This window comes from Mixophyes fleayi, chromosome 2 (genome assembly GCF_038048845.1).
Source record: "Mixophyes fleayi isolate aMixFle1 chromosome 2, aMixFle1.hap1, whole genome shotgun sequence".
NCBI lineage: Eukaryota > Metazoa > Chordata > Amphibia > Anura > Limnodynastidae > Mixophyes > Mixophyes fleayi.
The window spans coordinates 218,763,757-218,776,495 of NC_134403.1; the positions used below are offsets into that span (position 1 = coordinate 218,763,757).

General features: G+C 41.6%; 1 protein-coding gene across 1 annotated transcript in view; it reads left to right on the forward strand.

Moving 5' to 3' along the window:
* Nucleotides 1-12,739, forward strand: part of ZMYM4 (zinc finger MYM-type containing 4) — a 142,370-nt gene that overhangs the window by 68,670 nt on the left and 60,961 nt on the right. Inside the window, 3 exon segments of the mRNA XM_075195488.1 lie at nt 4,103-4,253; nt 4,983-5,155; nt 5,243-5,393. Of these exon segments, the coding sequence (XP_075051589.1) occupies nt 4,103-4,253; nt 4,983-5,155; nt 5,243-5,393 (475 nt within the window).

Genomic DNA, 12,739 nt, shown 5'->3' on the forward strand with positions numbered 1-12,739 from the left:
GAACTCCCACTATCTGTTCCGGGCTCTTCCTTTCGGCCTTTACACAGCTCCAAGGGTCTTCACGAAGATCATGTCGGTGATGGCAGTTTGTCTTCACCTACAGGGAGTTCAGGTCGTCCCTTATTTAGATGATCTACTCATCAAATCCTCCTCAGAGAGTTGCTTACGTCAACACTTATCACTCACCATAGCAATCCTCGAGAGCCATGGGTGGCTAATAAACTTAAAAAGTTCCCAGATGGTCCCGTGTCAACGCATGGTCTTCCTGGGGCTTATCATGGATACCAGTCGGCAGAAGGTGTTCCTGCCTACGGAGAAGATCAGTTCAATCCGGACTATAACATCTCAGGTCTTGTCCTCTCCCAAGCCCTCAATTCATTTGTGCATGCGGCTGCTTGGGAAGATGGTTGCCTCCTTCGAAACGATCCCCTTCGGTCGGGCTCATACCCGATGCTTCCAGTGGGATCTGTTACAGAAATGGTCAGGATCCCACATATGCTTGGATCTCCAGAGGATCTCGCTGTCTCCGGGGGCGAAAGAATCGCATGTCGGTGGGCAGGTCTTTTGCTTCATGGTCATGGATCATAGCCACAACAGACGCCAGACTGAGAGGTTGGGGGGCAGTAATCCTGCACCTTCGGCTCCAGGGACTTTGGTCTGTTCAGGAATCGGCCTTATCAATAAACGTGTTAGCGTTGAAGGCAATTCTTTTGGCCCTTCGGGGGGCATAGTCCCTCCTTCAGGGCCACCCCGTCAGAGTTCAGTCCAACAATGCCACGGCTGTAGCATATGTCAACAGACAGGGAGGAACCAGGAGTGCAGCCGCAATGCGAATTGCAGCACAGCAGTGTTCATTCTGGGAATAAAGAATTGGGAGGCCGACTACCTAAGTCGAAACCAAATGATGCCGGGGGAGTGGTCACTCCATCCGGAAGTTTTTCAGGTTCTAGTTCAGAGATGGGTTCTTCCGGATATAGATCCCATGGCCTCCAGACACAAAAAAAAAAAGTTCCCAGGTTTTGCGCAAGGGCAAGAGATCCCTTAGCGGTGGCAGTGGACGTAATGACGATGTCATGGGAATTCAGGTTGGGATACCTGTTTCCTCCGATTCCCATGCTTCCTCGCGTGCTCAGACGAGTAAGGCAGGACGGTCTGCCGGTGATTCTAATAGCTCCCTCATGGCCGCGCCGAGTGTGGTACGCGGACATAATCTCTATCACGGAAGGACAAGAATTTTGTCTTCCGTCACGAGACGACCTTCTTCCTCAAGGTCCCTTTCGTCAGCAGAATTTACTGCTGCTCAGTTTAACGGCATGGCTGTTGAAGCCAGCCTCTGGAGGGCTAATGGTATTTCCTCCAGTGTATTGAACACTATGATGCGAGCTCGCAAGCCATTTTCAGCTCGCATCTATCACAGGATTTGGCGAGCCTATATCAGATGGTGCGAAAATAGGACATGTCACACGTCTTCCTTTCGTCTCCCTCACTTATTGGCTTTTCTTCAAGATGGGCTGGAAGCAGGGCTTCGTTTAGGTTCCCTAAAAGTTCAGGTATCGGCACTTTCAGTCTTTTTTCATCTAAAATTAGCGGATTTGCCAGATATCAAGACATTTCTTCAGGGAGTCTTACATATTCAACCTCCCTATGTTCTGCCTACAGCACCATGGGATCTTAACCTGGTACTAGACATGCTTAAAGCGCCCCCCTTTGAGCCTTTACTTGAGGCAGATTTTAGGTGTTTGATCTGGAAGGTTGTTTTTCTTTTGCCAATTGCATCGGCACGTAGGGTGTCGGAATTGGGAGCTCTGTCTTGTCGGGAACCATATCTGTTTTTTCACGAGGACAGAGCGGTTTTGAGAACACTCCCATCTTTTGTTCCAAAGGTGGTTTCCTCTTTTCATTTGAACCAGGAAATTTCCGTAGTTCCGTTTTTTTCATCTACTTCTCAGTCTGATCTGCAGTCTATGGAAAAATTAGATGTGGTTAGGGCTCTCCGTATTTATTTCAAAAGAACATCTCAAATTAGACGAACTGATTCCCTGTTTGTCCTATATGATTCTAACAAAAGAGGCTGGCCAGCCTCTAAACAGTCCATTGCTAGATGGATTACGGCAACTATTAAGCAGACTTGCATAAGAGCTAACCTGCCTGTGCCAAAGAGACTTACGGCCCATTTCACCAGATCGGTAGGGGCGTCATGGGCAACAAGAAATGGGGCTTCTGCTGACCAGCTTTGCAGGGCAACCACCTGGTCTTCTGTGCACACGTTTACCAAATTCTATCAATTTAATGTATTCGCATCTGCGGATGCAAATTTCGCTCGTAGTGCTCTACGAGCGGGGCTTTCAGAGCGGTCCCACCCTTAGGGGGGGCTGCTTTAGAACGTCCCCATGGTAAGCAGTGTCCCTCAGACTGGATGAAAGAGAAAAGAGGATTTATATACTTACGTTAAATCCGTTTCTCTGATTCCGTCTGGGGGACACTGCGATCCCTCCCTTCTGCCTTTCCTCTGTATGCTCTTGGTTGATTGACCTATCTCCTTGGGGCTTTTTGAATTAACTGAGGAGGAAGAGGCGGGGGGATTGTAGAGGGGTGGGGTCTGTCAGCAGTGCTAAAGATTAACTAGCTAGGTGCCAACTCCCGTGCTCCCCTCCACAACCCCATGGTAAGCAGTGCCCCCCAGACAGAATCAGAAACGGATTTAACGAAAGTATATAAATCCTCTTTTATGCCTATATGCTCCTGTTTACGAACATTCTTTGTATACTGGATGCAATTGAGTTACCACATCCCAAATGAGAAGATTTGTTTGACATGTCCATTACCAGATTACATCTTGTAAGTATATTTATTTATTTTGGGGAATTGGGTCCTATCCAACTGCATGAAGTTTTCTACGCGCGGGTGATGGACTGAAGGAACTCATTTCTCTTATTGAAATAAATCACATTGAACTTTCCTAGACAGGGAATGTGTTGTTTAGTTTATACAGACTATACTATGTTGTTTTCTTCTGAGTCTGTAATAGATGCTATGTTTGTGGATTGAACTTCTCTACCTAATAAGAAATTAGATCCATCTTCTGCGGATTCATGCAAGCGCTTGATGCATACATATTTTATTATGTATTAGGCAGCACACTGTGTAGTGTGCCTCTTTTTATTCATTATTTATTTGAATAGAATCCCTACAGTACTACAGGAAAGAGGTCTGGCACTGTTGCTCTCTGGTACCTATGTGGGACATCTGGGTGCGACAGTCCGAATACAAAATGATCCCCTTTATCTTGCTTGTTCTTTTGTTGGTCGTGGAATCCCTGAACTGGGCTTGTATGGGGCTTCCTGCACTGCCTTCTCCCATTCCCAGCACTTGGGAGCAGGGAAGCGGCACACCAAGATCCTACGTACCCACTACTTTGCATCCAAATGCACCATATCGTGTATTGGTTCTGTGGATGTAGTAGTAATCAGGTGAAAAGCATTGAACTGTGACAAGTAAAACTTATACCTCATACTAGTAAAACCATAGATGTAAATTACAGTTAAGGCAATTCTTAAGCTAGAAAGAACATACAGGGAAGCTGGTCCATGAAAAATGCGATGTTAGCCATGGTTGTATATTTAGCTGGTGGTGCATCTCTACTGCATATAGCTTCTTCTCTTTTACCCAACAGATTGACATCTGTAGAAGCCATTGCATTAAAATGAATTTATTGTCATTCTTGGCATCCTTTCAGGACTTTTCTAGTGCCTGGCCTACAACATTCTTGAGCTCTATAATGGTGGTTAGATATAGTTTTGTGCTGTTTGTGTGTGAATAGTTTCAATTGCAAATAGAAACTAGCACAACAACTAGATAATTTTTGTTATCGAATTCATGTAAATAAACAACTGTTAGGTTAGTAAAAGACTTAATTTGTGATTTTACTATACTTCCTGCGAATGTTGCTCATGCTTTCAGTAAGAATGAACACCAAATAGCAGCCAGGCCTGTCACATGCAAAGCTTCGCAATATCATATGTAAAGGATGAATCTAAAGTGACTTGTACGAAGAATATTTGAAGAATATATAATGTGCAAATCATATTGTTCTCATCTGCAGAGTAAAATGTACCAGTTCTGTGGCAAAGCATGCTGTGATGAATACAAAAAAATTAACATGGTTATGGCCATGTGCGAGTACTGCAAGATAGAAAAGACTATCAAGGAAGTTGTACGTTTCTCAGGAATTGAGAAAGTTTTCTGCAGTGAAGGTGAGTTCTGCATATATTTAGGTCTTTCACATCTATTCTGTGAAACTATCCTGACATTTTGAGTTTGTGTCGTATACTGAAAGCAAGAAATCAGACATTCTCTGTAACTTACTTAGGAATTTCTTGAGCTCTTCTCTTTTTGACTCACCCAAGCATAAAATCAAGGTGAGATGTCGGAGGGGGTGATACTCTTCAAGAACATAAAAAGGTGGTAATCTTTTATGTTCACTTAAATACAGTAATAATGGTGGTAAATACAGTGGTAATGGAAACGGCTTTATAAGGGTTGCATGCTTTTCATACTTCCCTGGGATACCTCATCTCTGTTTAACTGGCAAATAGATATATATAGAGAGAGAGAGAGGTCATGGAATCGAGGAAAGAATGTGCCAACATTTACACAAAGTTGCTCAGAATGATTGCTGGATGATTCAAGGCAGTATAGGACATGATTCGTTTTTGGTCTATCCAGCATTCACTTTTGAAGACTGGTATGTACCATTGGAACACACATAGTGCCGGTCCATAAAGTAGTGAATGCAGCTGAGACAGTACATACTATGAGCAAATGGCAAGCAGCCATGTGCACAAGTCCTAAAAGATGTGTGCATAGTCATATCCTAGTTTTAAGCTTGGTTAAACCCCCTTCTTTTTTTTTTCGTTTGTTTTTCTTGTTCATTTTGGCAAAGTTATTAGATTGTCTACTTTTTCTTCTTATGTGTTCTCTAGGTTGCAAGCTGCTATACAAACATGACCTTTCCAAGAAGTGGGGGAATTATTGTAAAATGTGTAGTTACTGCTGCCAGACATCTCCCAAATTGGTGCGGAATCATTTTGGTGGGAAATTGGAGGAGTTTTGCGGGGAAGAATGCATGTCAAAATTCACAGTGTTGTTTTATCAGGTGAGGAGAAGGAAGGTTGGGTCAGTATTGGAGAAAATAATAATTTTTTACATATACTAGAAAACCAAAGTAAATCTCTTTTGTTAGATGGGGAAATGTGAAAGCTGCAAGCGGCAAGGAAAGCTGAGTGAGTCTCTGAAGTGGAAAGGAGAGATTAAGCACTTCTGTAATCTGATGTGTGTACTGGTGTTCTGCAGCCAGCAGAGTGCAACTGATCCTCCTCCAGTCAACAATACAGGTTTGTGCAACATGGTGATATTTATACACAAGTATCTATCTATAGTTTTTATGTGGTGATGTCAAATACTTTTCTGTTTTTAAATGGCATAACACTTTTCTGAAAATCCTGTATGTTACACGTGAGTTATTTCTGAAAGACAATTTGAACAACGCTGTCTACAATCTAACAGATATGTTATAGTATGCAATTTGTTAAACGGTATTCCTTCCTGGAAAATTAATTTTCAAGATTACTGGGTCAATCTATTGCTCCGTTAACATGGCTTGTTGCGCATCCTAAGGCAGTGAGTGATAACCGTCCTCTATGCCTTCAGTTAGGGCAGCTGGGATTCGTTTCCTACCTCCCTCAGAAGGCTATCGCCCAGTTTTTTCCGGATCCTGCTATAGTAGCCAAAATTGAGCAACCTCTAAAAATATATAGGGTTTTACTTGTTGTACTTGATTTTTCCACAATTCAAAGACCTGGAGCGTAAGGTCCAGACTACAATCCTGGCTCACTTTTTTGAGGATTTGGAATCAGAATTTCCGCAAAAAGAGAGTGAGCTGTTTGTAATTCAGATTTTGACAATCTGATGGGGATTCAAGCAAGGGTCTTTCAAGGGTCAGGGCATTGACGACCTGGTTATGTAGGTGTGCCAGGCTCTTAACTTGCCAGATCCGAAGGATTCTCCAGTACCTGATTTTCCTTTTATTAAAAGGTAGAAAGAAGCAATTTGTTTCCATTGAATCCTCATCCCAACTTTCAGAACTGCTTAGACCGATGGTTCGTTCCTCTCATTTCCTACTTAAGTCTAAAAGTTCCGACTATAGAAACCAGTCCTTTACTCAACGCAGCAGACAGTAGAGAGAAAAGCGTGCATGGAGTCTGGCACTGCTGCCCACGGTCATTCATGTAGGGAACAGAGTTGCAGCAGCCCAAAACACCCCTGCCCCCTTCTCTCATCACTAGCTACTGCAAGTTTCATCCAAACATAGCGCAGTTTCTTGTGGAGACTCGCAGGTCTGCCTTCACCTACTCTCTCTCCTCGGTAGCCTAACATCTTAGGGACCTGCTATTTCCACATTGGACCATGTTCATGCTTCGTTCCTGGTAAATAGATAGAACACTGTCCTCAGTTTTCACTGAGCCACCAGTGTAAATTTTCAAATACATTTTTCAGTTGCATCCTCCGAAGCCTCATTGTTTAGCCTAAGAAGTTGGGCTTTCTTTTATTTGATGCACAATTTTCTTTTCATATAATTTATTCACTTTATTCATTAGTGATTAGTGAGGCTGACTTCCTCTCCGTAGAATGATTTCTCCCTGCAAAGGTTTTCCATCAAATTGTGTAAAAGTGGAGTCAGACAGGGATTGATATGATGGCCTCTCTTTTTTTTTTTTAAAATTCTTTAAAGAGGAAACAACTGAAAAAATACAATCAACATATTGAACATAAGAGTATTAATATACAAGTTGTCTCCTCTGTTTTATACATTATATCAATGGGGGAAGAGGGAGGGGGAAAGAGGAGAAGGGGTGGAGGGGATAGAAAGGCACAAATACTATTAACGTTACTGCTAATAAGTATACATGGAACATAGCTAGGAAGAACTAAACCAAACGATTTAGGGATTAAATAACAGACCGGTATTACTCGCCAACAACGCGCTGTACCCAGCCCGGGGGATCCGGAGGCGGCCCAAGAGCTATATTTCGACTGTGGGAGGGAGTGCTGTACTGGATAGGCAGCTACGGCTTTCTAGTGAATACCACGGGGCCCACACCTTGTCGAAATGATGTGATTTGTGGTGGAGGTAGTACGTTCTACTCTCCATGCTTGCGACATGCCAAATGCAAGACCGTAGTTACTGCATGGAGGGGAGCATTAGGGTCTTTCCAATGCTTTGCTATTAGTGATTTAGCAGCTGCCTTTATTTATCTGTTCTGACACAGAATTTATAAGTGTAAGGACAACATTCCACTTTTTTTTAAATCTGCAGCTTGGTAAATTTACCCCCAGGTCTTCGTTCTTTCTATATATCCATATATATATATATATATATATATATATATATATATATATATATATATATATATATATATATAAATAAAGTCCAGATGTTATTGCATGGAGTTCTTCATGTTCAATTTCTGTATGTCGGGGTTTCCCAAACCCAGTCCTCAGGGCTCCCTAACAGTGCAGGTTTTCCATATCTCCTTGCTGGAGCACAGGTGTATTCATTACTGACTGACACATTGTAACAGATCCACAGGTGGTCCTAATTATGTCACATGTGATCCGGAAAACCTGTAATGTTGGGGAGCCCTGAGGACTGGGTTTGGGAAACCCTGCTGTATGTCCCTCCAACAGCACCATGGAATCTTAAGTGTGGTTTGATTGAATTTGCAGCATCCACCGTTTAAGATCTTGGAGACGATCTAGTTCAAATTTTTTCTTGGAAGACTGTCTCCTCGCTCTCTCTTCTGCAGGACGATTGTCATAGTTGGCGGCTCTATCCTTTTGTAATATTTCATGCTACTGTCCAATCTCTAAACAATTCTTTGTTGTGGGAGGAGATGGCTAAACTGCAAGCTGAAGTATGTAAGATGTCTGTATGTTTGAGAACTCCCAGAAGATGGTCTGCGTGATCTACTGTGAGGTACACAGAAACATCTCACAAGCTGTGCCATTGCAAAACTCATATGCTGCTCTTGCAGGGCTGGATTGTGCAAATAATGTAGGTAATACTCAACATGAGGATATGGGGACTTCTACTAGCTATAGGGACAGGAAAATTAAATTGCCAAAAAGTAGAAACAAGTCAGGTGCTTACCTGGAGCCATAGTTGCAAGGGATATAGAGCGTTTGTTAAGAATTGTGAAAGCAGCAAGAAAAGGGAGGGTGAATTTCATTGTCCACCTACGGACAAACGACTTGGCTAATGCTGTAAAAGATGAATTTAGAAATTTAGGGACTACTCTAAAGCATGTGGCAACCACCGTAGCTTTTTCAGCAGTATTGCCAGTACACAGAGGTGAGGACAGAACTATTGCATCAGAAATTTCAATGGGTGTCTAAAGAAGTGGTGCTATGAGAGATTTGGATTGATGGTCCATAGCCATGCCATCTGGCAACATAGGGTCTTATACAAAAGTGAATGCCTGCACCCATCTTCAAGTTGTACCAGAATACTAAGTGAGCAGTTTGGAAGCTTCATCAGGAACTATATAAACTAGCAGAGGGGGATAGTGAACTAAACCGGAATAAAACAATCTGCTCCCCCAACCAAGAGATATCGTTTCTGCAGACTAATAGAACAGGAAACATATCCACAGCAACAGAAGACAATGTAGATGGACAAAATGAACATAGATAGATAAACATAGCTGGGAATAGAAGACGCATAAAGAAAACTCTTAAAACTATGTGTGCAAATGCTAGGAGCTTAGGAAATAAAATCCCAGAACTAAGTGTGATAACAACAAGGGATGGTCTGGATATTTCAGCTATTACGGAGTCATGGTGCAATGAAAATCATGACTGGGACATAGCAATACCAGGATCTAATTTACTTAAGAAAAACAGAGTGAGAAGAATTGGAGGTGGGGTAGCAATGTATGTGAAAAAAGTATAAATACTACTTTAAAACAAAGTATTGAAGAAAAAACTGAGGCCCTTTTAAATGACCATAGAAACTGGGGAGAAGGCTGTTCTTTGTACCAGGGTGATCTGTAGACCAGCAGGTCAGGAAGAGGTACTGGATAGGAACCTATAGCAGGACAATAATAAATTGGCGTTAAAAGGAGAGGTAATAATTGGAGACTTTGTTACTTCATGTGAACTGGGAGGGGTCTTTTGCAAGTTCCACTAGAAGTAGGGACATTCTGAATTCCTTGCAGGAAGCATCCCTCAAGCAAATGGTAAGGGAGCCCACTCACAAAGACAAAATATTAAACTTAATTCTTACAAATGGTGACAGAATGTCAGATATAAATGTGGGAGCGAACCTATGATCCAGTGACCATCAGGCAGTATGGTTTAGTATAAAGACCAACTCATACCACACAAAAACAAAGGTATTAGGAAGGCTGACTTTGTAGAGATGGAAAAATGTATGTGATTCTTTGACAGAGTGGAAGAACTTGAAAGAAGTGCAGGAGAGGTGGGGAAAATATAACAAGTGCAATGCTAAAAGCAACTGGCTTTTGTATCAAAAGGATTAAGAAAAGCACATGGAAAAGGAAGCCAGTGTAGTTCGTAAAAGAAATAGCAAGTATTGTGAAAGCAGAACAGATGGCCTTTAGGAAATATAAGCAGATTCAGAATAATGAAGACAAAGAGGTGTATTTTATCAGAAGGAGACTAAGAAGGTAATCTGATGTGCAGAGTCACAAGCTGAAGAGAGAATGGCCCAGTCAGTGGGTAAAGGGGACAATTTTTTTTTTAAGATATGTAAGTGACAGGAGAAAACCAAAAGGCGGACTAATAAGACTGAAGACAGAGTGAGTGTCTTGTTGTTGAGGGAGACAAGGTAAATGCAGATCACGTTAATACATGTTTTTGCTCAGTGTTCCCTACAGAAAGAGCGGGGAATGGGCCACAGTTAAGTTGTAAGTATACTCATAAAAATGAGGTAGATAGAAGTACATTTACAGAGGGAGTAGGTCCTAACAGAACTCTCAAAACTGAAAGTGGATAAATCAAGGCCAGATGGGATACATCCAAGGATATTAAAATAGCTTAAAGGGTTGCTGGTAACACCATTAATAGAATTATTCAACCAGTCACTAGCTCCAGAGGACTGGAAAAGACTGAATGTAGGCCCACTGCACAAAAGTGGAAGCAAGGAAGAGGCCAGCAACTAAAGTCGAGTGAGCCTTTCATCAGTAGTAGGGACATTGATGGAAATACTTTTAAAAGAAAGAGTTGTACAATATCTCAAATACAGTAATTTATAAACTTACAGAATCCTAAACCGCATGGATTAACTGGAGGGAGACCATGTCAAACAAATCTTATTAACTTTTTATACTCTGTGACTAAAGTAAAAGATCAAAGGGAGGGGGATGTAGATGTAGCTGATCTAGCTTTTGACACTGTCCCAAATCGCAGACTGTTAAACAAATATGAAAGTTTGGGATTGGATTCTAAGATGGTTGAATGGATAAGATCTTTGTTGGAAGATAGAAAACAGAGAGTTATTGTAAATGTAGTGCATTCACAGGAAGCATAGGTTACCAGTGTGGAGTACCCCAAGGATCTGTACTCTCAACAAGTGCTTTTTAATATCTTAACTACTACTGAGGAGGAAAGGGATCTAGGAGTCACTATTTCAGGTGACTTAAAGGGAGGTAAGCAATGTAGCAAAGCAATGAGAAGGCAAGTCAGATGCTTGATTGCATTGGGAGAGGAATCAGTAGCAGAAAGAAAGACGTAATGATGCCGTTGTATAGGTCATTGGTACAGCCTCATCTAGAATACTGTGTTCAGTTGTGGAAGCCATATCCAGAAATATATATAAATGCACTAGAGACTGTACAAAGAAGGGCAACTAAAATGGTGCATGGTCTACATCACAAAACTTACCTGGAAAATCTAAAAGATCTTATTATGTATAGTATATATATATATAGAGCAGAGAAGGGACCGGGGTAACATGATAGAAACTTTCAAATACATCAAAGGTTTTAACAATGTACAGGAGGGAAACATTCTTAAAAGGAAGAGAGGTATTAGAACACTAAGACATGCACTGAAACTGAAGGGAAATAGGTTCAGAGGAAACTTGAGGAAAAAGTACCTCACAGAAATGGTTTGAGGTTACCATAGGTTAAAATTTGAGCAGACAAGATGGGCCAAGCGGTTCTTATCTGCTGTCAAATTCTGTGTTTCTATGATGAGCTACTTACCAGCCCAAGATGGTGTCAGGGTTCCACCTTTTATCCGAGATATTGTAATCCCTTCCCTGAAGTATTCTGAATCTTTACGTGATCACACCCAGCTTTACTCAAAGACAAGTTCATTCAGGGGAATGAATTTGGGCTACTTCAAGTGGATATTATGGCACACAACCAGAATGATAAAGTACTCGGGTTCTTCTCTTGGCACAAAGCTCAAGGGACAGAAGATGCACGCTTTGACAGTTCTGTGGACACTTCATTTAGGCTATGTCATCCCTCCATTTTCACTCATTCCTTACTTTCAGAGAGACATTAAAGAAGAGAAAACAGAAGTCATGGCCATCTTTTTTGGCCAAGTTTTGCCGGAAAGTGTCTTATCTACCAAATTACATTCAGCGAAATTGATAATTTGATTCTTCCAAGCAATGAAGAGGATCTCTCCCTCTATTGGGTACCTTGTGGCTACATGGGACCTCCATTTAGTTCTCAAAACTCTGTCTGACCCTTTTAAACAACTTCAAGAGGTTTCTCTTAGATGGATGACACCTAAAGATGGAGTTCTTAGGGACGGTTACCTCTGCCCCCAGGGTTGAAGAATTACAAGCATTTTGATGCAAGGAATCCTTTCACATTTACTCATATAAATTGGTACTTAGAGCGAATCCAACATTTCTGGCAAAATTAGTATCTACAGTCCACATTAATCAGAAGATCATCTTGCCATCTTTTGGTCCATAACTTATTGAAAAAAGCTGCACTCGTTAGACTTGGTTAGAATTTCCATATATTAATCCAGGGCAGAGGGACTTAGAAGTACAGATCAATTTTTTGGGAACCCTACAGGACTTCAAAAAGGCTATGCCCCTTCAAAACACACCATATCCAGTTGGATTTAGGAAGTAACAATACAGACATATAAAATGATTGGGCTTAAGGTGCCAAAGATCCAGTGAGCTCACTCAGTACGAGAGCTAGCAACATCTTGGGTAATAAGGTCCCTGCTTCAGCAGCAGAGTTTGGCAAAGCAGCTGAATGGACATATATTGATACTTTCACTAGTTATTTTCATCTTTTTGTCTTATCTTATATTGACTCTCAGTTTGGGTGACAGGTTCTCCCCACACAGCCACTAAATAAATTCCAGATTATGTCGCATACATGGCTGATCTGTTCTTTGGTATTCCTCCCTACTATATTACTTGAGTACATCCCATTGTAATGACTTACATAAAGGATTAAAAAGGGAAATAGTGAGTTATATTACCCCTAAATTATTTTTCCTCAACACATTCTGTGCCAGCCACCCATGCTTGATATGTTTTCTCTGTCCTCCCTTGGGGGACACCGGGGACATTGGGGTATAGAGTAGGGACAGGCACATTAACTGTTAACTAAGCCCTAGCTCCTCCCCCTCTATACCCCACTTCCGGCTAGCCTCAGTTTAGTTTATGTGCCCGGCGAAC